The sequence below is a fragment of the Antechinus flavipes genome, chromosome 3 (assembly GCF_016432865.1).
Source record: "Antechinus flavipes isolate AdamAnt ecotype Samford, QLD, Australia chromosome 3, AdamAnt_v2, whole genome shotgun sequence".
Lineage (NCBI taxonomy): Eukaryota > Metazoa > Chordata > Mammalia > Dasyuromorphia > Dasyuridae > Antechinus > Antechinus flavipes.
The window spans coordinates 598685827-598712810 of record NC_067400.1 but is presented as its reverse complement, the minus strand read 5'-3'; the positions used below and the strand labels follow the sequence as shown (position 1 = coordinate 598712810).

At 39.2% G+C, this 26984-nt stretch overlaps 2 protein-coding genes across 3 annotated transcripts in view; both read left to right on the top strand.

The window, feature by feature from the left end:
• The first annotated feature begins 1653 nt into the window (after positions 1–1653).
• On the top strand, positions 1654–11582 carry VAMP3 (vesicle associated membrane protein 3). Its single transcript, XM_051988665.1, has 5 exons — positions 1654–1842; positions 5108–5189; positions 6839–6997; positions 8660–8711; positions 9564–11582. Coding segments are annotated over exons 1-5 (315 nt in total). The 5' UTR covers positions 1654–1840; the 3' UTR covers positions 9584–11582.
• Positions 11583–26491: 14909 nt separating this feature from the next.
• The window catches only part of PER3 (period circadian regulator 3), a 28603-nt gene continuing 28110 nt past the window's right edge, over positions 26492–26984 (top strand). For both annotated transcript variants that reach the window (XM_051988644.1, XM_051988643.1), the window contains exon 1: positions 26492–26582. The gene's annotated coding sequence lies outside the window, so the exon portion shown is untranslated. The remainder of the gene's footprint in view (positions 26583–26984) is intronic.

Genomic DNA, 26984 nt, shown 5'->3' with positions numbered 1-26984 from the left:
AGCAACAACCCCTTCCCTCCCCTCCTGTGATTAAGGAATATTCATTGTTTAAATACACCTGCAAGATTAAAGAACGTGGACCTTTGGATAACAAACCAGACATCCTAGAAAGATAGCTTGGTGACGTAAAGATATTAGATCAGACTCCTTGGTATGTACTTGCATCCCCCAAGGAAAGCAAAGAAAGTTCAGAAACAAGAACCATGATTTACACTTAATAGACAAAATTAATTCATTGCAAAAATCAATTAAAAGACACAAAATCAATTTTATTATTTCAGTTCCTCAAGCACTTGTTTTCTTTCTAAAGTTACACGGCTGTCAGTCAGGTCTCCAACTATTCTATAGTCTGAAGGCATCTCTAGTGATCAGCCCAGCAAGCTGGTTCTGGCCATAAGCAAGATCAACGCTCAGTAAATTGCAGTAAACAGAACACAGATGACAATGTTGAGCTTTAAGGAATCACCTAGAGCAAAAAGTCTGCAAACTATGGCCAGACAGCCAAATTACACCTGCTAGAAGAGCTAAGATTATGTTTGGTTTGCTTATTACATTTTTACATACAGTAAAACTTTTATTTTAAAATGTAAAGACTATTCTTGGCTGGACTAGAGTTCTCGACCCCAGGCTAAAGTAATCGCCTTATTTTTTAAGAAAATTCAGATTCAGATGGGAAATGTTACTTGCTCAGTCACCACGGGAGCCGGACCTTGTGCGACTGAAATTTTGATGTGCTTCAGCTCAGGTGAGACTTGTACTTTTTATTTATGACTCAACGTGAAGGCACATGTTAAACATGTAATCTCAGCTCCAACTTGTATATTCATTTAGGAATTACTTTTAAAAAGCACAGATGAAGCACACTGTGCTTTAAAAAAGCAGCCTGCACCTGCACTTAAATAGCATCCTAATAAAGGGTCAGGAAAACATTAATATCTGTCTGGCAGTACTTGTACTTTTCATAATATCGCCAATCTTACAAACCATTTTCATGGGAGTCTGTTGCCCGCCTTCTTGGGCGGGCCCTAACGTAGGGCGCGAGTTGCCGCGCCCCTCACGTGAGACGTGGAGTATCCTGGGGCAGTCCGGGATAGCAGCGCGCATGCGCACACACAGCCCAGGAAACTTGGGCTCTGGCTCTCCTCTCCGCCCCCAGCGTGTCCGCGCAGAGGCCGGGAGGTCTATTAAGGCGCTGCCCCCGCCCTCACTTACCCAGGCTACTTCCTTTCCCCCTGTTGAGCTCAGGGCCCGGCACCGAGGCCGCCCGTCCCCGCGTTTTCCTACAAGTGTCCAAATAAATTCAACCAGAAAAGGGGGAAAAAAAGAAAACCCAGAGAGTGAAAGAAAGCTCTGTGGGGCAGACGGAGGAAAGCGGGAGGGAGGGCACAGACAGCGGTCATCACCCCTCTCCCTCTTCCTCTGTTCTGTCAGTCATAGCGCCTCGAGCGGCGGCACCTCTCGTTGGAAACCGTTGAATCCGTTAATCGGGATGTACGCGCGCCCTAAGAGCGTGGGCGTGCTCGCAGAGCGTGCGCGCGCGCCCCTAGACTCCGCCCTTTCCGACTTCCTCAGGGAGAGCTGCGCCCTCGCAAGCGCATGCGCTTAACCCCGCTTCCTCTCCCGTGCGGGCGTACGAATAGACGTACGTACGTGAGTACGCCTCACCTCCAGGCTCCGCCCCCTCCCGGTTGTGTGTCAGCAGCCGCGCCCCGCCTGCCAGTCAGTCAGGGAAGCAGGCGACGGAATCTGCGTTCCCGTGAGCCGCTCACTCTCCGAGCCCCAAGGCCCCGCCGATCCCGCCGAAGCCATTTCGTTCCCGACGCCGGGGCCAGCCGCCGAGATGTGAGTGCCGTGCCGTGTACGCAAGACAAGACTGTGGGTGGGGTGCGCCGGGGCTCCGGGGCTGCCTCCGGGCCCGCCCCCGCGGCCGGGGCGTGGCCTTCTCGTGTGACTGGGGGGCCTCCCCCAGGTGCGGGGGACGCCCCAGCTCGCTTGAAATCCACGAGCACTTATTATATTCCTACTGTGTGCCAGCTATATTCTGAACTCTGGGGATATCAAAAGACACCCAAGGCAGGCCCTGCCCTCAAGGGGCTTACCGTCTAAGAGAGGGAACGGGCGAAGCCCTGTGTTCCCACCGGCCGGGGACGTAATTAAATGGGGTTGGGGGAGACTTACCGGAGGAGGGAAGGCGGGACTTGGGGACCCCCAGCGCACCCCTAGCTGCCACTTATATGTGTGTTTGTGTGACCCACCCCTTGCTCCAGGTCCGGCCCGCCCCGCCTTCCTGCTGTGGGGCCCCCCACCCTTTCCGCTTTAGAAGGTGGAGAGCAGCAATAATAATAATAATGGCCGAGCATTCAGAAGCAGCTGACTCTTGGGTAGAGTCTTATGAGTGGATTTCCCAGCGCTCTGAATTCAGGGGCCTCAAGACCACCTGTGGAAGTGGGAGCTGGGGGGGAGTGTGTTCTATGGGCCCATTTTACGGAGGCGGAAAGTGGGGCTCCAACTTGGGCTTCTGTCAGCGTGGAGGGTCTGAGGGTTTGGCCCCAGTCCGAGCCTCCCGGTGTCTGCAGACACTTCCCGCCGCTGGGCAGGCCAAAGATTTCTCCCCGCGGCCATGTATTTGGCCCCAAATTCTACCCGGGAGTACTCGCTTGAAGGAATTTGACTTAGGGTTGAGGGGATCTCGTGTAAGTGCGCTCCAGAATGGGACTGTTTGGTGTTTCCCGAGCCCAAGCCGACCACACGTGGAATCCCGTGGGTAAAAGGAAGCAGTGGGTCCGAGGGAGGTAGAATCAGGGTCTGCTCACTTCTGGGGAAGAGGGTGTCTTCCTCCAAAAGGAAATCGGAAGAGCTGTTGATGCCCAGAAAGTAAATGCTGTTATTAGACCCATTTTACTCTTGAGGAACTTTGGGGCAAACAGGAGTTAGCAGCTAGTGAGGATCTGAGGCAGGATGTAAAGTCAGATCTTTTTGATCCATCCATGATTGGCTGCCCCAATTATGAGAACTATGTTGTTCAGTTGTGTCTGACTCTCCCTGACCCCAGTGGGAGTTTTCTTGGCAAAAAACTCTGGAGGAATTCGCTATTTTCTTCTCTAGTTCATTTTACAGATAAGAAAACTGAGGCAGAGGGGGTAAGTGACTTTCCCAGGGTCACTCAGTTAGCACTTGTTTAGGGCAGACTTGTCCTTCCAGCTTCCTGACTCCAGACCTATCTGCTCACCTATATGTACAAGGTAATGTTAAGCATTACCACCATACAATCAATTAGAAAGCTGACATCGGCTTTCAAAGAATTTAAATTCCAGTTGGAAAAACAATACAAAATTAACCTTACACGGCTGCCTATGATCAGATATCATCTGAAATGATAATAAAAAGTATTTACTCCAGGTTATAATAGTCAAGGAATATTATTTCCTTCAAAGCAGCATTCTGGTGCCACTTTTTAGAACAGAATTTTCTGAGTCTATCCTTCCCCATTTTTGACAATTTTTTTTTTTTTTTGCAATTACTTTCTATTACCTTATGTAATACATAAGATTTATGTTTGTGTGATGGATCTCTGCCTCCAGTAGAACAGTTCTTGAGGTTGAATACTTTCTTGGCTTTGTATCCCTAAATCGCTAAGCACCTTAACTCATGTACTTTACTCATACAAGCAAGGGCTTAATGAAACATTTATTGAATTGAATTCATGAAAAAATTAAGATTTGAGCTTGACCTTAAAGGATAAATAAATTCAGAGCACTGCTTTGATTCCTGAAAATTAGATTCAGAGACAGATGAACGCTGCTATTTCCCTAATGGGAATGAGGTGAAAGGGAGAGACTTAACTATGAAGGTACCCTGAACTTATATGAATTGATTTTCTTGTTCAGAATTAAAATCATTTAGCTTTCCCTATGTTATGTTCTGGTGATTTTATTTTTATCACATCTCTCTGAACATGTCCCCTTCTCTCCTATGGCACTGCTCTTGCCCTGACGCAGACCCTCTTCATCTCACACCTACACAGCGTTCTGATTGATTTCTGTTTCACATGTCTCCCTTCCAAATTATTGTCTCCTCAGTTGTCGGTGACCTTCCTAAGTCACAAATTGGACCATGTCACTTCTCTATACAGTAAACTCCAGTGGTTCCTTATTGCCTCTGGAATCAAATTAGAAATCCTCTGTCTGGCTTTTAAAATTCTTAATAACTTAGAGCTTTCTTAGTTTTCCAGTCTTTATATACCATTTTAACATCCACATACTCTACAATCCAGTGCCTTCATTATCAATGTCTGATTTCTACATCCTTGCTCACATATTGTCTCCTCTCACTAGGCCTTGAGGACAAATTCTGTTTTTGTCTTTTTATCTCCAGCATTTAACACAGTGCCTGGCCCTACTAGGTGCTTAATAAATGCTTATTGACTTGGCTTGTACTAGATTAGTCATAAAAAACTGAGTACCCTACCTCTAACACTAGCTGACCTCGATTTTCTAAAGAAGCCCAATTTCCTCATCAGCAAAAAAGGGAGAATACTTTTAGGCCCTACTTACACCATTGGGTTATTGTAATGGTCAGATAAAATAATGTACAGCAAAATCTTTGCAAACCTCAGAGTGCCAACTAAATGTCAGCTACTATTTAAGAAATTATATTAGCTTCTGAAAATAGGAATTTAGAAGCAGTGTATATACATATATATATATATTTAATAATGGTACAGAGCAGAATATGTTGAATCCTCTGGGGGACATAATTCACGGTATCTGGGAAATGTTGGGAAATTTCAAAGGAAGTAAAAGGATTTAGAAGAAGCTCACTTTGTTACTGTCAAAAAGATTATGTTTAAAAGAAAAACTTAAGGAAGCTATTATTCCATTGTAGTTCTCTTTACTGTGTTGTGCTAAGAAGTCAGAAGATCTCATCTATACCTAGGTCTCAATTTAGATTTGTACTGTATATTTCCATATGGCTGAATTCAACTAAATACAACTGCTTCAAAGGATTCATTATTTGCACTAGCTGGTACCTAATTATATTCTTCGATATAAATTTCTTTAGAAAATGTGTTATAATTTGCTGATGGTTATAATTTTGTATGTTGCAGGTCTACAAGTGGGCCTCCTCCTCCTGGTGCTGCCTCTGGCAGTAATCGCCGACTTCAGCAAGCACAAAATCAAGTAGATGAGGTATGGCTTTGGGTCCTTGTAAACCCATAACTTCTAACTACAGAGATGGGAAAGATTAGTCATTAACTATAAACTGTAGGCACTCTGGACTTGAATTGAAAAGTATAATGCAAAAAGGTCATAGATAACCACCTCCTTAGCTGTAACAGCTCTGATCTGGGCACAAGTCAGACACTCCCTAATTAGAATGAATACATGTATGGCCATAAATTAAACTTTGCTTTTTAAAAAAATTCTCAGAAAGTTTTCTGCCAAGTTGGGCCACACCCACTAGAGTGTTGTAAAGATTAGGTTTATAGATATCATAGACACTTTTAACTTGCTGCTACTCCTGTGAGGACACAAGTTGCTTTTCAAGTATATGCCGTCAGTCAATCAATAAACATTTATTAAGTGCCAGACACTGCTAAATACTAGAAATACAAAAAAATGGCAAAAAAAAAGTCCTTATGGAGCTTGCAATCTAATGGGGGAGAAACATGTAAATAAATATATATAAAATGAGCTACTGGCCTCCACACTTGAATTTTTACCTGTCCTAATTGAGAGGCTGACTAAATGAAATATAAATTTCTTCCCAGTGTTATAGGACAATCAAAATTGATTAGAGTTTACAGGTTTTTAAAAAGTCTTGTTGACAATACTTTCAGATTGTCTTTGGTCTGTTCAACGTTAAACTACATTGAATTTATAATGGAACCACTGAGCTATGGGACTTATTTATGTGTACCTGGAACTGTACCACATATTGCAGGGGTTTGGGGACAGGATGGGCCATGACGCTAACTAGTTACTCAGGAGAAATTCCAGAAAAGACACTTGCTTATTGCTCAGCACTGATATGTACTATCTAGGCATATACTAGGAAGAGTGTTGGACCTGTTTCAGGTACTAATTGCTCTGTGACCACACTAATGTCCTTTCTTCTTTTGGGAACCTCAGTTTGCTCATTTATAAAATGGGGTAGTTTGTGGAGATCTTGTGCCTATTTATATTTATAAAGGCATATAAAGTGCCTTTGCCAATCTTTAAAGTTCTAGTGAAGATAGCAATTACTAAAGTTTTCAGAATCTTTCATATTTGATTTTATCAAAATAACAAACCTTAAATTGTATTTAGAATTGGGTGTGTTAGAATCATAGCTGTTTTTTTACAAGCTGCCTGAAGGGAAAGTTTCTCGGTCCTTTGCAGGACCAAAAAAACACTGAGAGACAGGCAAGATCAGACAACTTATTTGCTCTATAAATTACAGGAGGGAATTATTTTCTGTTAAGCACCTGTAGGTGGAAATGTTAGAAAACAGTATTTTTTTTTTCAAAATCCTCTGGATACTTACAAAATAAGAAATGGCACATTATTTCAAGGTCCACATCAATTCAGTTTTAATTGCTGCAATTGTAGGAAGATTTAATGGTCTTCTAGTAAATTCTGAAAAATCACAGTTTCTCAGAAACTCATTTTAATTCTGTTATATCACTGTTCCTTTTTAATTATAACATTGTAGAATAACTACATTGTAGTTATTCTTTGCTTTGGAAATTTAGTTGGGGCCCTAGGGGAAAAATTTGGGAGGGGAAATGCAACAATTTGATTTCCTTGGAAAATTCCATTCCCTTCTTTATTTAACTTTTATGAACCTCTTGATTTAGGTAGTGGACATTATGCGAGTCAATGTGGACAAAGTTCTGGAGCGAGATCAGAAACTTTCTGAGTTGGATGACCGTGCCGATGCGCTGCAAGCAGGGGCTTCCCAATTTGAGACAAGTGCGGCCAAATTGAAGAGGAAGTACTGGTGGAAGAACTGCAAGGTGATGACAACTTTCTCTTCACAGATCCTGTCCTTCACTCAGGGTGATTTGGGCTTAGTGAGGTTTTTGTGAATTTAAATACACAGGCATCTGGCCATCATGAGTCTGGTTGTCCAGAAAAGAAGGCTTCTATTTGTAGAGTCTGTACTCCCAGAGATGAGCTTCCTGGGCACCTGGAATCATGATAAATACCGGCCTTTGGAATGCAAAGGCCCTGCTGGAGCCTTCAGGGAACAGATTGGACAAATGACTTTCTGAACTTTGTTTTCTTCATCTGTCAAATCAGGAGCTTTGAGTCAAGGATCATTGAGATCTAGTCCAGTTCTGAGTTCTCTGATCCTCAAAAAAGTGTTTAAAAACAGATGGCATAATGTAGTGTACGCCAGAGCATTCAGAGGATGCTGAGGGCAAATCATAGCCCTTCTTTCATCCTCAGCGTCTTCATCTGTTAAAGGGGAAGGAGGGAGATTAGATCACATGGAATGTTGCTTCTGGGAACATTTCCTCTCAGCCTCACAGGATTGTGGAGAGAAAGATATTTTATACATTTTCATACTATGTGAGTGTTAGATGTCATTGTTTTTTCTGTCCCTCCATATTAATAAGAATTCCCCAAAGTCAGGCTTATACAGAATTAGGTATCTAAAGCCATACCCAAATTCAGGGAATCTGGCAGAAATGTAGGCATAGGAGACATAGCCCATGTTAAGGCTGGACTTCTCAGACCGATAGCATGCTTGGCAGAAGATTAGAAAATAGCCACAAAATGCAGTGGTCAGAGAAGACCAATATACTTTTTTACAGAAGATCAAATGTGCCCTTATAAGATTTGGGGTCCTTTACATCTGCTTGTTTAGAAAGTTTTCACCCAGATGAAGTAGTAATGCTTTCCTCAGATGGAGAACCAGGAATATGAGTTTGGTGATCCCCAGAGAGATAATAATGAGACCAGAACAAGATCCTGTGTAACTTAGAAATCCACAGTCTATTTATCAGAAATGCTCTATACCATGAAATGACTACTTTTTCTCCCTGAAGGATTACACTCAGCTGTGTAGAGAGGGGGTTCTTGGTTGTAATCCTAGCTTCTTTGTCCTCTCAAAAACCACATGCCATTCCCTTCAGTCTTTTAGTGAAGAAGTTTCTAAATGTTGTGTTATTCTGACTCTGGCACCATCATACTTGAATTGTTTCTTCGTGATTGCTTGCTGTGTTTTCTTCTTGACGTGGGAGCTCTGGAATCTATAAAATTTCTGGAAGTTTTCATTTGGGAATCTCAGGTGGATAGTCATAGCTAGTTTTAGGATATCAGAGAACTTTCTTTTGTTAATTTCTTGAAATACAATATCTTGGCTCCATTTTTGATTTGGGCTTTCAGGTAATCCAATAATTCTTAAATTTTCTCTCCTTGATCTCTTTTCCAGGTCAGTGGTTTTTCCAGTGAGATATTTCATGGTTTTTGTTTTTGTTTTTCTCATTCTTTGGACTTTGATTTATTTTTTTAACGTCTCGTGCAATTATTAGCTTCCTTAATTTCTTTTCCAATGAATAGAACAAAATAATCTGTCTCTTATCTGGCTATTTCACTATTGTATAGTATTATTCAGTAAGCAGGATAATCTACACTTTTGAAGATATGAAATGGAATATGTTTTGTTACAGATGTGGGCGATACTGATTACTGTTGCAATTGTCATCATCGTCATCATCATTGGTGAGTGGATGTGCTATATAAGAAAAAATATACTTTAAAGTGTCATTTTTAGTTTAAATGTAAAATCCCAAAAGTCTTAAATCATTAAAGCCTATCAGATATCCAAAAGACTCTCTAATTCTTTTCAGTCTCTTCCCTTTTTCTTCTTTGTCCTTTATTCCCTCTCGCTTTCTCTTCCTCTCTCCCTTGTTCCTTTGGACTTTCTTCTCCCCTCTTCCTCTTTTTTCTCTCTTTTCTCTTTTCCCTATCCCCTATCCCTACTCTCCTCCCCAGTTTCCTCTCCTTCTTTTCCCCTCTCCTTTTTTCTTCTCTTAGTTCATTTCCTCCAGTAATATTTAACCATATGATTGTGCTACTTTACTGTATAATTAAATTTGATTTATCCTTTTAGCTAAATCTCATTTCACAACTTCAGTCAACCCCTGATCTCTTCAGTGTGGTATTCTCTTTTAATCTAACAGAGCACTACCTCCTTTCGAATATTTATATTAAAGCTGATCTCCTTCCTCTGACTGACATAATCCATTGTCATTTTTAGCCCAGTAGTTGGAAATTGTTTAGAGAAATGTCTCTCCTGGGACTCTTATTCTGCAGATATTAGTAAGTTCCTCCTGTAGAAAAAAGTGATATGAATAGAGCTTTTTTTTTCCCTTGGAAAATTCCAACCAGCTCTACTTAAAGTCTAGATAAACCAGTAAGGAAGGTGTAACCAATATGGAATTTTCAAAACCTGTAACCAAAAATTTACTTATTTAAACTGAAGTATTAATTTTAGATAAAAATTATGAATTTGAATTAACTTTAAAAATGTTGATTTTTTTTTTTCTTCTATCCCTTTCCCTTGTTTATTAGTGTGGAGTGTTTCTTCATGAACAACCAGTGAAGCTCAGGCCTGTGGTTTGAGAAATGTCATCAAGTCTTTTGACTTAAGCCTGCTGTATTATCAAATTTGTGTACTGTTATATATAAAACAAAATTATTTTTGTTGGTTAATGTAAAGTTCAATTTATAGGAAATTGTCTCAAATATATCTGTGTGTGTGCATATTCACACATACATATATATATGTACATATATACACACACATACATACATACATATTATTATTAGAAATCTCAGTAGCCCAACTCACATTTTGTACAGTGCCTTGATAAACTTCCATATGGGCTGATAAAAAGGACTTCTTTAGAACCAGAATTTCATGACTTAGAAGTAATATTGTTATAAACTTTCTAGAAACAGGGTTTAAAACATTTGTTCAAGCCTGCTTTCCTCTTCACATGAATTCCATATTTTCTAAACTACATTTTAAACCAATGAATAATCAGATGTACAATGTGTGCCTTCCTGAAAGAAAACTAAACTACCACTTAGCACAAATCTGCCATGTTGAACAGAGTGTGCCTTATTTTGATATTTTTCTGATGCCTTACCAAATAACCCACTACCCTCTGTAAACACTACTGAATGTTTTCATTGTATTTTACGTCAGATAGTGATGAAATATGAGAGTGTATACCTTTAAAATGTTGGCAAGAGAAGGTCTTCTGAGTCATTGCTGAGGATGTGTAAAATGCTTGCTTTCCCTACCTGTGTAGCCTGCCACTTGTTAAATGTGTGCACATGCACACACACACATCATTTAAACCAAAAATAATTTCTTTAAAAACATGACTTTTGGAATAGTGTGTGGATAGTATCAAAATTTTTATTTTTGCCAAAATGTTAAATGCCAATAAAGATTCTTGGCCTTTTCCTGTTATGTTTGCCATAGCTTAAGAAAGTTCCAAATGAAGTCAGAGTTCCAGAAGAATTAGAATATTAACATTGCATTCAAACTTTATATTGACTCACAAAACTTTCTTTTCTCTTTTAAAGTGCTTTAGTTACTGTGTTTCTGCTTTTGTTTTTACCTAAAAAGCCAAATCAGAAGTGAAGTGGAACCGGTTCACTCCTCTGTACTTTCACCATATTCTCCATCTAGTGTATTTTATCAGGTAGTCTGCAGTATGATCAACCACTTTTGGCATGTCCCCTAAAACTTTGTGTGAAACAACTTTGCACCTAGTCACACTATCCATGACTTTGACTCATAGTTCTTGGCCCCAGTTACAGTTGGTTGTATGTTTTTGTTTCTCCCAGTTCTCCCTCCATTTCCCAAATCACACTTCTAAATTATGCTTTCTTTTTGTCCTTTGAGGTGGCCACTGGCACTTTTTACATGGGAGAGATGCACAGGAAATTGGACTTTTTCACATGACCAATTGTGTGAATAAAGGGTTACTTTGGAAATAGCTACTGTTATTTATTTATTTATTAGTTATTTCAGATTTCATCCATCACACATGCATCAGTTACTCTTCAAAAAAAAAAAAATACTCTTTCTGTGTTAGAATACATGACCTGAACAGCAGATTATATGGATAGACAAAATAACCACAGGAGATCTTAGGGCCAAAATGAGATTTCAGCATAATGTATACTCATTGTTCTGAAGTTGCTTCAGTTTTTGCGTATAACATAACAAAACTTGTGACATAAAGGGCAAATGAGAGTTGAGTTCTGTGTTCTTAATGTCTGTTCCTCTGCTGTCACTGAAATATTTTATCTTTATGTAGAAACAACTTGTGCTTTGTACAGCTCTGGTGGGGGAGCAGCTGTGAGTTTACCAAATATCACGAATACCTTTGCAGAAACTCCCTGGTTGTCACGCCAACACTTTGTTGCTCCTTCCTTTGCCTTGGCATCTAACCCCATTTAGTCCACCAGTTACTGCCTTAAACCAGGAATGCCTTGCTTGTCTCTGACCATGTGTCTAAACTGGGGTCCTCCCGTGCTGTAATGTGCTGAATAAAAGGTTTATGAATGTAATGCTTGTATCTGTGTTCTTGCAAGGTCATAAATGGGAACTTGCCTGTGAGGGGGATGTCCCCAAAGTGGCATGCGCCCTCTTTTCACTGCACCTCCTCCCTTTTTCCCTGCATCCCCATTACTTGCTTCCACACTGATCATTGTGGAACTGATCATTTTTCCCTCTTTACACTCAAGCTTACAGACCCAGGTGATCCCCACACAAATACTGTCAAAGAATCACGGCACTTTAGTGAGAAGGCTCCTCCACAGTCAGCTGGTCAATCCATAAACCAAAAAGGAGTCCCTGCTAAGTGGCCATCCAGCCTCTGCTTGAAGACCTCCAAAGTGGGGAAACAGTGATGCTTTGGCATCCCCCTCATTGTGGGTCTGCACTTCCTTCAATGGGATCTAAGTTTGCCACATGGCAAATTCATGGGGTCAAGGCAAACCTGATAGCTTTTCCACGTTACCTGACATGTATCCCACTGATGGGTCCCACTTGAGTCATGCTTCTCTAGCATTGATAAGCATTAACAAATTCCTTCAATTGATTTTGTAAGATAAAATCAGATCCTTTTACATGTATCCTGCTTGCCCTTTTCTAGACAAATTGATCAAATGTCCCTCCTCAACTGTGGCATCCAAAACTGAACTTGATAGTCCAGAGGAGATATCACTTGTGCTGGGTGGGAGAAGGAGGAATAAGCATTTAAGTACCTACTGTATTTCACACTGCTAAGCACTTTTTACAAATATCATTTAATCCTTACAACATCCCTTAAAGTCGCTGTTCATATCCCCATTTTGTAGTTGAGTAAACTTAGACAAACATTAAGTAATTTGCCCAGAGTCTCACAGCTATTAAGTATTGTGGTTAAATTTGGATTCAGGTCTTCCTGATTCCAGGCCCTGTGCTCTCTTAACACAGAACACAGAGAATCTGTCATCTTAATCTTGAAAGCTAGGTCTCTTCCTGGATGGTACTCATTCAATAAAAGATTTAGTACAAGAAATTTTCAGATTCCCTGTAATCTCACTTTGAATTAAAAAAATTTTAAAAAAACAACATGCTAACTATTGTTCAAGCTCTCTTGGAAAATTACATGCTGATAATTGTGTAGAATCTTTACACATCTAATTGTTCCTTTCTCCCCATAGCAGTTAATTCCATGTTGAGGGTGTCCAAATGTCCACCATCATTTCCCACAAACACTAGTCATTGTCTCCCAACTAATCTATTGTGTATCTCTTTGGATGTTACATCATCACCTCAACCTCAACATGTCCCTGGCCAATATTTTCCCTCCCACCCTAAAATGTCTCCTGCATCTGCCTGGTCTCTCATGTTAACAAGCACTGAAGTCACCCTTTTCTCCATGTATTTCCTGTCAGTCACCAAGTACAATTGCACTGATTTGATGTCTCTCATAACTGTCCCTTCCTCTTCAACCCCACTACCACTACCCTAATAAAAGATTGCATCATTTCACTAATAGATTACTGCAACAGCTTGTCTTCTGGACCAAGCCTTAATTGCTCTCTCCATGTTTTCTTGGTCCATCCTATATCCTTAAGAATGTTTTTATCTGTTGCTCTTTTGCACAAAAACCTCATGATTAAACATGACACTAGTTATCCAAAAACAGAGAGACAACATATAAAAATCTATAAGCTCTTATTAAATAGGAGTTTTTTTTTTTTAAGTATACAAATTACATTTAACAAAATGGTTTGGATTACATCTTAATCTTTCATTTTCTTCTTTGTATTTTTGTTGTTTTAGTGGTGCTTTTTTTTTGGCATCTCTATCATTCCTCATTAATTCGCATCTCTGAATAGACTCTTCCCCTTCTCTCCATTTTTCCATAACAAATAGTCAAATAAGACAAATCAAAAAGATTGGCCATGATTAACTGAAAAGATGGCAGCTACATGGTGCAGTGGATGGAGTGCTGAGTCTAGAGCAAAAGACTCATCAATCTATATTTAAATTTAGCCTCAGATACTAACCATCTGACCCTGAGCAAGTCACTAAACCCCATTTGCCTTGTTCCGTATCTGTAAAATGAGCTGAAGAAGGAAATGGTAAAATTATTTGAGCATGAATGTCAAGAAAACCCCAGTGGGGCCATAAAAAATTGAACATGACTAAAATGAACAACAAACAAAAGATATTTTTTTTTATGTTCTGTAGCTTTAGTCCATCCTATCTCTGTCAAGAAGCAGGAAGCATGCTCCTTTATCAGTCATAAAGTCCTACTTAAGGTCTATATCATCGAGTTCACTGCATTCATCAAGACTTAGGAAGTCTTTCAAAATTAATTTTTTTCCCAACCATTCTGGAGACAAATTTGGAACTATATCCAAAGGGCAATAAAACTGCGCTTACATTTTGATCCAGCAGTGTTTCTGCTGGATCTGTCTCCCAAAGAGATCTTAAAGGAGGGAAAGGGGCCAAATGTGCAAGAAACTGGAAGCTGAGTGGATGCTCATCAGTTGGAGAATGGCTGAATAAGTTAAGGTATATGAATGTTATGGAATATTAGTGTCCTATAAGAAATGATCAACAGAATGATTTCAGAGAGGCCTGAAAGACTTATATAAACTGATGCTGAGTGAAATGAGCAGAACCAGGAGATCATTGTACACAGCAACATCAAGATTATATAATGATCAATTCTGATGGACGTGGCTCTGCTCAACAATGAGATGATTCAAACCAATTCCAGTGGACTTGTGATGAAGAGAGCCATCTACACTCAGAGAGAAGGCTGTGGGAACTGAGTGTGGATCCCAACATAGCATTTTCACTCTTTTTGTTGTTTGCTTGCATTTTGTTCTCTTTCTCATTTTTTCTCTTTTTGATCTGATTTTTCTTGTTGCAGCATGGTAGTTGTGGAAATATGTATAGAAGAATTGCCTGTGTTTAACATATTGAATTACTTGCCGTCCAGGGTAGGGGAAAGGGAGGGAGAAAAAAAAATTGGAACACAAGGTTTTGCAAGGTGAATGTTGAAAACTATGCATATGTTTTGAAAATAAAAAGTTTTAATTTTAAAAAATTGTTTTCCCTAACAAGACTGTAATGATTTATATAAACTATTGTACTAGTTGCTCTACAAAGCTTTTCATAATTTGACCTATCTAATCTTACCTATCCTATTCTGCTTCCTTTAGGTCGAAGTTATTATTTTATAAAGATGCTATAGCAGGAAGGGAGAAGATGAGTCTTGATTTTTGACAATGAGTTAAATCATATGACAGTATTAAAGTGAAATCTCCAAAAGGATCTGGAAATATAGGCAAGGAAATGTATTTTTAAGAACTATCTGCCTAGAAGAAGCTGCCAAAATTAGGTGTTTTCTAAGAGAGCAGAAGTGTACAAAGAGAAAGCAGAAGGGGACAGGCCTGAGATTTATATACACACTTCAGAGCAGAAACAGGAACCTGCTAAATAAGTAGAAAAGGTGGAGTAAAAATAGGATGTTGCAGATGCTAAGTTTCATGCAAGGAAGTGTCAAATACAGGGCATAACTGTGGTGCAATGAATAGAGTGACATGTCTGGAGTCAAGAATTCTCATCTTGAGTTCAAATCCAGCCTTAGATATTTCCCAGCTGTGTGGGCAAGTTATTAACTTTGCCTTCGTTTCTTCATCTGTAAAATGAACTGGAGAAAGAAATGGCAAACTACTCTAGTACCTTTGCCAAGAAACCCTAAATGTGATTCATGAAGAGTCATATATGATTAAAATAATTAAACAACCTCCCACCTCTGGCTCCCATTTTCTGACTCTTCTGGAATACTCTCCTTATCTATCTCCTGGATTCCCTAATTTCAAGTCACAATTAAAATTCTGCTTTCTATAAGAAACCTTTCCCTATCCTCCTTATAGTCTAGTGACTTCTCTCTAGTGAGTCTGTCTAGTTTATTCTATGTACCTGTTTGTACATATTGTCTGCTCAATTAGACTATAGGCCCCTTAAGAGCAAAAATTATTTTCCCTATCTTTACATTCCTATTGCTTAGCACAGTGCCTGACATAGCAAAAAATACTTAAATGTTTATTGATTTCCTGATCAAAGAAAATTAAGATGGAGAAAAATCTATTGGATTTGATAATGAGATTTTAAAATCAGAATCTCAGAATAGAGTAGCCTTTCCAATTAGATCAAAATAATGAGGAAGAAAAAAAATCTATTAGATTTGATAATGAGATTTTAAAATCATGGAATCTCAGAGTAGAGTATTCTTTCCAATCAGATCAGAGGTAAACACACACACACATACATATATATATTTCACCACTATTTAACATAGCTCTAGATGTGCAAGATAGCAATAAAACAAGAAAAATAAATTGAAAGAATAAACATAGACAAAATTTTCACCACTGCTGTAGATGATATAGTAGCTTGTTTGAAGAATTCTAGCAATTCAATTTAAAAAGTAATTGCAGCAATAATTTCAGCAAACTAGAAGAAGCTAAAATAACCTACAAAATCATCAATCTTTCTGAATATTGATTGACAAAACCTAGTAGGGAGAGATAGAAAAAGAAATACCATTCAAAATAATTGTAAGATATAGTAAATATCTGGAAGTTAATCTACTAAAATACTTAAGTAAAGTACTTTGGGAACATCTTATATGAATATAACCACAAAATAAGGGAGGACAAATAGAAAAAATATCAGTTGTTCATGATTGAATAATATCAATAAAATTATACTATTAAAATTGTACTAATTTAATTTAATTATTTAATGCCACATTAATGAAGCTATCAAAGTTAATACATCCCCTGAGTTAGTTACAAGTTTGGGAGAGGGGAGAAAATAGGCAATAGACTACAGAAACAATGGTTTCTGTCCATCTTCAAAAAGGACCAAAATGACATTACTATGATAGAGACAAGTTACAGTGTGGCCAGATGTGGCTGATCAGACCAAACTTTGTCAGAGGTTGAGCACAAATAGTCCATGTGACTATTTGGGGTGGATTTTCTAAATGTACATGTCCATGAGCTACTTAAAATTTGCTTTGCTCCTAGAGCACGGCACCATCTCTGATGCTCATAGGCCATGCTAGGTGATTCCCTGCATCTTTCCTAGCCCCTCTTCACACCTGGAGGTGAGCAGAGTGATCCTTAAAAGGCTGCTCAGACACCTGGAGGGCTCCTGATTCCCAGGAGAAGATGGCCTGAGCCACCATGGACGGCTCCAGTGTATCTGTACCTAATGCTTCAACATTTGAGTAGTCAAGGGAGGGTCCCTGGGTAGGGACATTAAGTAATAGCAAGGCAAATTAGTAGCATAATTAAAACAGAGTCACCAGGTATAGAAAAGATAGGGGTGGGGGTGGGGGAGGAGGTATATGGATGTAAATATATGTATCTAATATGTATACATAAATATGTGCTTTCTTAACTACAGCCTGCTTGGGGTTGGGGGAAGATGAAGGGAGGAAAAAAGAATAAAGTAAAAAAGGTGCACAACAAAGAACCAATGAACAATTTACAAGGAAGTAAAGAAAAGATGGGACTATTCATGAATGTAATTTCTTCTACATATATATATATATATTTATATATGTTTAAGAAAGCATATAGCAGTTCAAGAAAGTATACATATACTTTCTTGAACTGCTAACTTGTTACATATTTTGAATCTTCCCTAAAGTTTTTCTAGTGGATGTTCTCTTTTGTTTTATTTTATTGTTTTGTATTCCCCTTTATGTTTTTTTTTTCCTTATTTTGTTTAAAACAATTTTTAAAAAAGAAATAATTAAGGGGTAGAACTAGAAATCAAGGGGACCTTGAACCAGATTTCAAACTATGTTATAAAGTAACAATAATTGAAACAATTTAGTATTGAATTAAAAAGAAATACAGAAGTTGGTTAATGGAGTAGATTAGGTAAACAAAACCCAAAAGCAATTGAACATAGTAACATACACTTTATTTTCTTAACATTTTATTTTTTCCAGTTACATGTAAAGACAATTTTTCTGTCTTTTATTTTTATTAAAGCTTTTTATTTTCAAAATATATGCATAGATAATTTTCAACATTCACCTTTGCAAAACCTTGTGCTCCAATTTTTTTCCCTTCCTTCTTCCCACTCCCTCCCTTAGATCACAAGTAATCCAATGTATATTAAACATGTGCAATTTGTAAGGCAATTTTAAATATTAATTTTTTTAAATTTAATTTCCAAATTCTCTCTCTCTTTCCCCCTATAAGTAATTGATATAGGTTATATATTATTTTAAAACAATATTTTATTTTTTTCTCAATTAAAAGTGAAGACAATTTTTTACATTTTTTTTTAAAACTTGACTATAATGCTTAATAAAGCAAGAGACACCACCTACTTGAGTAGGTGCCCAAGATACTTTATAAAGAGCCAACTGTGTACTAGAAACTGTATTATTTCACAAGGACTGTTAAGAAAATTTAAAAGCAGCCTGGCAGAAATTCGGTTTAGAACATCTTACACCGTATGTCAAAATAAATTCAAAATGGATAGATGACCTAAATATTAAAGATCTTATCAAAAAATAGAAAAGGGAAGAAATATTACAGCTATGACTAGGGGGATAATTCTTAATTAACGAGGGAAATCAAGCTCAAAGTGGTCTACATCAGCCATCTTAGTGGCCTTTGGAACAAATTGTTCTCATCTGCCATTCAACCATGAAAGTCTTCGCCCACCTCATGGCTGCCATTATTTATAGGTCAGCTCCAGCCACCCTTTTCACTGTGCTCCTTTATGGTCTTCTCCAAAGCCATATTAATGTTATACATATGCCTTCTGTTCCCTCCCCTCTATTCCAATTCTGGAATTAATTGAATCAATAATGTGAATACTACAAGAAAAAGTATATAAGTCTTATTATGATAGGAATATTTACAGGCAGAGGGCATAGATGTGAGTTGAATATGAGGGATATCTAAAAAATAAAATAAATTCAAGGGGTGAGAAAGGAATGTTCTGAAAGAAAAGGGAAAGGAGAGGTGGAGTAGCATAAATTATCTGGCATAAAAGAGGCAAGAAAAAGCTTTTACAATGGAGGGGAAGGAAGTGAATGTTACTCTCATCAGAATTGGCTCAAAGAGAGAATAGCATACACATTCAATATGGGTGTAGAAATCTACCTTAACCTGCAGGAAAGTAGGAGGGGAAAGGGATAAGAGAAAGGGAGAGGATGATAGAGGAAAAGGCACATTGGGGGAGGGACTGTTCAGAAACAAAACACTTGAGGAGAGGGCAAATGAAAGGGAAAAGAATAAAATAAATGGCGAGGGGGGATACAGTTAACAATAGAAATTATGAAAAGAATTTTGAAGCAAGTTTCTCTGATGAAGGTCTCCTTTTCTCAATTGTACAGGGAATGGAGTCAAATTTATTTTTAAAAAAGAGAGCCATTTCCCAATCAATAAATGATCAAAAGATATGCTCTGTGTCCAAAGGGTTATAAAATTATGTATATCCTTTGACCTAACAATACCACTACTAAACATGAATCCCAAAATAGATTTAAAAAAAAAAAACAACCTATATGTATAAAAATATTTATAATAGCTCTTTTCTCAGGATGATGAATTGGAAATTGAGAAGAAACCCATCAGAGGAATAGCTGAATAAATTGTGGTATAGGATTATGAAGGAATGTTGTTGTTCTTTTAGAATTAATTCGCAGGATGCTATCAGAAAAACCTGGCAAGTCCTCCATGAGCTCAAGCAAAATAAAATGTATGGTCTACATAATAATAGCTGTTGAGGGATGAGCAGCTGTGAATGACTGCTATTCTCAGCAATACAATGATCTAAGACTACTCTGATAGACTTATAATGAAAAAATGCTATCCAGAGAATGCATATCCAGAGAAAGAACTGATTGTGTCCATAGACTGAAGCATACTTTTTTTTTTAACTTTCTTTTTTTTCTTGAGAATTTTTTTTTGGGGGGAAAGCTATATTTTCTTTTGCAACATGACTTTTATGGAAATGTTTTACATAATTTCACATGGGCCTTCTCAGTGCGATGGGGTGTGGAGAGGAAGGAGAATCTGGAATTCAAAATTTTAAAAACAAATATAAAACAATTGTTTTTACATGTAACTGGGAACAATAAAAATATTTAAAAGATAAAAGTATATGAGACTATTTCCTGATGGTTCCATTTATCCTTCCTATAATTATATGAGCCAAAATAAGGCTCCCTGACTACCACATCCCAAATGCTTTGCTGTCTTCTTAATAGGGAGGAATGCACAGTATTCATGCTCAAGTCAAGACATCTATTGTGATTTCACTAATCCTCTTCAAAAATGAAAGATCAACAATAACAAAAAAACAAGGGAAAGAATTGGTCATAAAAAATACTAACAGCCTGCATTTAAACAATGATTTAAAGTTTACAAGGTAATTTACAAATATTTCATTTTAACTTCATAACAACCCTGGGAGATATGTTCTATTGCTATCTCTTTTTTACAGGGGAAGAAACTGAAGAGAAGAGTTAAATTATTTGTTGAGAAAGTATCTGAAGCAGAATCTACACTCAAATCTTCATGGCACCAGTTACAGCATGCTATACAATACCCTATGTTACTGCTTCATGTACAATTTTGATTATGTAAAATTTTAAAGCCCTTTTGCACAAGCAAAATAAATGTAGTTAGGATTAAAAAGAAAATAATTTGGGAAAGTAAAAAAATTTTCTAATAAAATCTGCTATCTCAAGGAATATAAAGAATTGATACAATTCTGTAAGAAAAAGAGCCATTCTCCAACAGGTGATCAAAGAATTTTAACAGATAATTCTTAAATGAAAGAAAAATACACAAGATATCAAAAACCACATAAAAATGCTATAACTCTGATGAAAAATGCAAATTAGTACAACTCTCCAGTCCTACCTCATTAAATTAGAAAAGATAACATAAAAGGAAAGTATTGATTGTTGAAGGAAAAACAGGAGGATTATCACATTAATGCATTATCAGGTAGATGGTGCAACCATTGTGGAAAACAAATGGGAAGTATATCTAAAGTCACTAAATTGTATATACTATATGACCCAATGAGTTCATGAATAGTCATATATTCCCTCAGAGGAAGAGGACAGAAGGATAAAGACCCACATTACAAGAATGCATATAGCAGAACTTTTTTGTTGTAGCAAAACAAAAAATTGAAAACTCAATTGGTTATCCATCAATTGGGGAATGGTTGAATAACTTGAGTGAATATCATACAGTTATTGCAATGTAAGAAATGATGAATTCAGCAAAACATGAAAATACTTATATGAATTGATAAAGAATAGCAGCAGGAGAACAATATACACAATGAATACAATAATATAAAGAAAATAACTTTAAAAGACTTCAGAACTCTGATCCAAAGAGTGACCAATCACAATTTCAAAGGACTAGTGATGAAGCACAGTACCCACCTTCTGGCAGAGAAGTGACGCACAAAATGAGACAGCAATTTCAAGTGTGGTCAATTTGTCAGATGGAAAGAGAAAGTGGAGAGGGGAGAGAAAGAGAGGGAGAGAGGGAGGGATGGGATGGGAGAAAAGGTGGAAAGAAAGGAAAGAGAAAGGGAGGGGGAAAAGATAAGGAGAGATAGAGAGAGGGAAGGAGGAAGGGAACGAGGGAGAGGGAGGGAGGAGAGGAAGGGAAAGAGAAACAAAAAAAGTGACAAAAAGAGGGAGAGAGAGAGAGAGAGAGAGAGAGAGAGAGAGAGAGAGAAAGGAAGACAGAGGGAGAGGAAGAAAGAGGAAGAGAGAGAGAGAGAAACAGGTGGGAAAGGGAGGGCGGAAGGAAGGAGAGACAGGGAAGGAATGAGGGAGGGAGGGAAAGAGAGAGATAAGGAAGAAGGGAGGGAGAGAAGAAGTGAGGGAGAAGGAGGGAAGGAGAGTAAAGGAAGGAGAGAAAGACAGAGAGACAGAGAGTCAGAGACAGAAAAGGAGAAGAAGAGAGAGAGAGAAAGAGACAGAGAGAAAGAGAGAGAGAGAGAGAGAGAGAGAGAGAGAGAGAGAGAGAGAGAAAGAGAGAGAGAGAGAGAGAGAAAGGAGAATAGGGAGAAGGAGAGGAAAAAGGAGAGGAAGGGAAAGAGGGAGGGACGAAGGGAGGGAAGGAAAAAGAGGAGAGTATATAGATATAGGTTGCTTACAAGAGAGGGCTTTGAGGTAAAGTATATAAGTTCGTGGCTATGCAAAAAAAAAAAAAAAAAAAAAAGCATCAACAGAATTTTGCAATGCCCAAAAAGAATATAAAAAGTACAGAAAACTATATAAACAGCAATTTTGATACTACCTAAATTTAAAATACTTTAAAAGACTAACAACTTCATGTTTTTTTATTCTTAATTTTTCTTGATTTTTGTATATTGAAATGTTTTCATTTCTAGTAATTGCAGAATTAAGAACAAAAAAAAAATTTTTAAGAACCTCACTGATAGAAAAGACATTGCACTCTGTACCTGAGCAGGAATCCCCTCTACAATATTCCATGATCTCTACTAGAAGACCTCCAATGTTGAGAAACTCACTGTGATATAGCCCTGTTTAGTTGGAGATATTTTCAATTATTTTAGAAAGTTTTTCCATAAACCTTCTTTAAAACTATTACCCATCATTCCTCATTCTGCACCCTGATCCAAAACAAGTCTAATATCCTTCCTTCAACATGACCACCCTTAAACTATTTGAAGACTCATCAACCCTTTATGCCTTCTCTTCCTCATGTAACATCCCTAGTTCCTTTAACCAGTGTTTATATTGCATGATCCTTCAATCAACAAACATTTAAATGCCAACTCTGTCTCAGGTACTAGGTTAGGTCCTGAAATCGCAAAGAGAAAAAAGAAACAAAGGATTTGGTAGAGACACAAGGAGCTACTTGATCATCCTCTTCCACATATACTCCAGCTCACCTTTCTAAAATAAGATTCAAAGAACTAAAGACAGAATCTGTCTTCTGGACAAGGCAGGATCGAGTGGAGCTATCACTTCCTACATTCTGGAAACCATGACTCTCAAGCCTCAAATAGTATGCAAAAAAGAGATGGTGAGAACAGGGGAGCAGGAAATCAACAGTATTGATTCCTACAAAATTTACAGCCAAATAAAACTCTAAGAACTTTTTTAATTTAATTTTTTTTATTTTTTCATTTTTGGAAATTAACAAGAATTTATTTTTTCTGCATCTTACCCTTCCCCTTTCCACCTTTGCCCATTAGAGAAAAAGAAGAAAATGCCCCAAACTTTTTCACAGAAAGGATTATCTAGTCATACTTTCACCATCCCTACCTTCCTTTCAGTGTCAGCTTAAATGCTAACTACACAAAGTCTGGATTTTGGTGCCCTCTCTCCAACAACATTATTTTATGTTTATTTATATTTATGTATCTTGGTATATGTTGTTTTCTTTCTAGAGAATGTAAGTTCCTTGAGGGTAGGAACTATTTAGTTAATGTCTCTGTATCCCCAACACCAAGCATAGTATCTGCCACATAGCAAACATTTAATAAATGCTTATTGACCTGAATTGAATTAAGCTGATTTTTTTAACCTAAGTCTCTTATAATTATTTTTTTTTTACATTTTATCTAAGTCTTCTCCATCATCCCAAGCTCCCAAGATCTTTTAGAGTTCTGATTTTCAGATAAAACACCCAATTTTCCACTCCTTTCCAAATTCCAGATTCCATGTCTTCTATACCTTCATCAAACATTCTCACCAGTAGCTCGAACAACACAAATGGACAGGCTGCTCCATGGGACACTTACTGGAAATCCCGATCCAAGTTGGCATTCAAGATTTTGGGATCTTGTAACCTTGCTCATCCCAGGTGCATCTGACTGTCTCCATCTAGTCCACAAAGAGTAAATGAGATTTTTTTTCAAATACTCCCTAAAATCTTAAGTATGCTGTGTTTACAACAATTCTCTGGCCTGAGTCAGGTTCCTTTGATGTCTATGTGATCTTAAAGATGGGAGCACTCCCAACAAAAATGCAGATTGAAACCAATTCATGCCAGCTGGTTCTGAAGCCCCATAAATGAGGCTTGTATGACAGGTAGCTGGTAGTGCCAGCTAGCAGACTTGAAGTCATGGTTCAAATCCTGCGTTGGACACATTAGCTTGGGCAAGGTAATTAACCTCAATTCCTTCGACTGTAAAATGGGGATAATTATAGTGCCTCCCTCCCAAGGTTGTTGTGAGGATCAAATGAGATGCTGTTTATAAGCATTAACACAGTGCCTGGTACATTTTCTTGTTGTGGAGCTGTTTCAGCCTTTTCCAACACTTGGTGACCTCCTTTGGGATTTTCGTGGTAGATACTGGGGTGGTTTGTCATTTCCTACTCCAGGTTCATTTTGCAGATGAAGAAATTAAGGCAAATGAGGCTAAGTGACTTGCTTAGGATCTGGCCATCTGAGGCCAGGTGTGAATTCCTGAGTCCAGGCCTGGTACATGGTAAATGCTTTAAAAATGCTTGTTCCCTTCCTATAGTCTGGATACAGCATTCAATTAAATTCAACTGAATGAAATACTTATTAATTACCCACTATGTAGCAGATATTAAGGCTACAAAGACAAAAATGGAATTGTCCAAGGCTTCAAGGACTTCCATTTTACTGAGAGCCAAACTTCTAAAAGGAAGTAAAAGCAAAGTACTCCTAAGACATTTCAAGAGAGAAAGAGTGCCAAGAACTCTAGAGATCAGGAGATATCACATGTAGGAGGCAGTTCCTGAACTATACTTCAGAGCAAACTTGGAATTCTCAAGATGAAAATGAGTATGGAGCACATGCCGGAGAAGTCAATTTCTTTGCCAAAGATATGGAGGTAGACTCTACAATGCTATGTTCAGGAAATGGTTAATAAGCCAATGTGACTAGAAGAGCAAACACTTAAGGTATTATTTATATCCATGTCCATATATATGTGCATATATATATATATATACACACATACTTATATCTATATATACATATTATTGTTATACTTATGTATTATATTGTATATAATTATATTACATATTTATTATGTATTACATAAATATATATATATGTATGTATTGTATTGCCAGGCTGTGTGTTTTTGTTTACTTGGTTTTTTATCCCAGAACCACTGAAGCTTGTTGAACAGGGATATGACACAGTCAGACCTGTGCTTTAAGAGTATCAATTTGGCTGCTGTATGAAGAATGGATTGAGCCTGAAGAGCAGGAAACCAAAGAGGCTCTTTACAGAAGACCAAGGCAGAGGCAATGAAAGTCTAATTTTGGGATTTTAGAGAAGGGGAATTTAGTCAAGCAGCATGATGGAGATTGACAAGACTTGGCAACTGAGTAAACAGAGAGATTGTGGGACAAAAGAAAAAAATACAAAACTGAAAATCTGGGTAATAAGAACAGAGATGTCCTAAACAGAAATAGAGGATTTGGTGGAGGAATGGATTTTAGAGGGGAATGATTTCTGTTCTGGATATGGTGTTTTTAAGGGGCTTGAGGAAGTTCAGGTGGAGCTGTCCAGCAGTCAGCTGGGCAAACATAGTACAAGAACTCAGGGAAGAGATTAGAGCTGGTTTATAGATGTGTGAATCACCTGAATAATAATAATTGAATAATAAAAATTGATAATAATTGAACCCAAGGAAGCTGGTAGGATAACCAAGGGAGAAAGAGGATTTCCATACTTGGCAGGCTGAAAAGCAGTCGGCAGACTGTGGAATTTAGGTGAAAGAGTCCTAGCCCTGGAGTTAGAAGGAACTTGATTTCAAATCCTGCCCATTTGTCTCTATGATGTTGGCGGAAGCTTTTACTTTTTCTCTGCGTCTTGTTTTCTTCACTCAGTGAAGGAGTTGGGCTAAATTTGAGATTCTTTTCTGCCCGAGATCTAGGATAAGTAATAGGACAGGGAGAGGGGACACAGTAAGTAACTAACAATTGGGGTGGGAAAAATACTAAATAAAAGGAACAGGTGAGAATCAGGGGAAAGTTTCCAGGAGGCTGTGACACCTGCGATGAGGCAGCCTACAACCAACTGACCATAGCGTCAAGAAGAGATGATTCCTCGGATGAACTCTGTTGCCCATGTCCGGACAGGGGGAGGTGTGACGGATACATTTTTGGACATAGTCCACAATAACTGGAAATTTGTTTTGCTCAAACAGGGATATTTGTTACAAGGATGTTCCCCCCTGCCCCCCACCCTCACCCCTTTTCAATGAGAGGAGGAGAGAAAACGTTTGTTAATTAAGAAATTAAACATTTTTAATCGAGGGAAACATGTAGGGAAGGGGGCTCATTCATGCCATTGACCCCCATCCCCAATGCAACCAAGCAGGATCCGCAAAGCCAATGCCCAAGCGCCAATCTAAGAAAGCACCACGGGAAAGCCGCCCCGCCCGCAATTCCCATCCCCTGCTCGTTTTCTGGCTGAGGAGCATCCTGGCTAGGTCTCCTCCTATCACTCACCCAGGTCCTCACCTGTTTCTCACCCGCCCTCACTTATGAATGACAGCTTCCCCGCCCTATCACGGCTCACCCGCCTATCACCATCTAAGCCCCGTGCAGCGGCTAGATACCTGACTCGTGCCCATCGGGACCACGCCTCCCTCGCGTACCCCACCGCCCACGCCCCGCCCACCGTCTTAACCGGATTGGCCGAGAGGCACCTCTCGCCCTGCCCCTCCCCGCGGGTTATGTAATAGGATTGGGGGGCCTCGGGCACGGTTATGTAACCGGAGCCACCCCCCGCAGGCTCCTCCTTCTGGCCAATGGGGGTGCCCGGGGCTGGGCGCGGCGTCCAATGGGGCGCGGCAGAGGAGGAGTCTGGTCACGTTGCAGGCGGGCGTTCGCGTGGAGGGGGGCGGCCCCGCGGCACGCGGCTGGCCCCGAGACCTGCGCGCCGGGCTGGCGCGAGAGAGCCGGGGCTAGGGAGGGCGGAGGCGCGCGGGGGCCAAACGCGGCTGTGGTGGCGGCGGCAGAGCGGGTGAGTGAGTGTCTCGGCGCGAGGGCTGGGGTCGGGACGGGCAGGGGTCGAGGTTCAGTCACGCCCCTCCTCCCCCCGAAGCGCTTCGCTCCCCCCCTTGAAGCGCTTCGGTAGGGGAGAGGAGCAGGGGTTCGCCTGGAGGCGGGGAGGGGGGCGGCTTACGTAATCTCCCGGGATCCATCCCAGCGGGAAACTATTTGCCCTTGAACTTGAGTCTGAGGGGCAGCCGACTGCCCGGACCCCCAGGTGAAAAGCTCTTCGAGGGGAGGGGGCGGGTCGCGTCCAACTTTTGCCTCCAGCTTCCAATGGGGTCGCGAGCGCCCCGACCCGACGTCTTCCGGCCACTTTGTGCTGGACCTACAACCAGCCCTTTAACTTTTGGGAGCTCGTGGGGATCCCTGG

Excerpts from the sequence above, each read along its gene's own strand:
- VAMP3 (XM_051988665.1), top strand. Across the intron at positions 5,190-6,838 it reads CACAAAATCAAGTAGATGAG|GTAGTGGACATTATGCGAGT; the intron begins GTATGGCTTTGG and ends CTCTTGATTTAG. Across the intron at positions 6,998-8,659 it reads ACTGGTGGAAGAACTGCAAG|ATGTGGGCGATACTGATTAC; the intron begins GTGATGACAACT and ends GTTTTGTTACAG.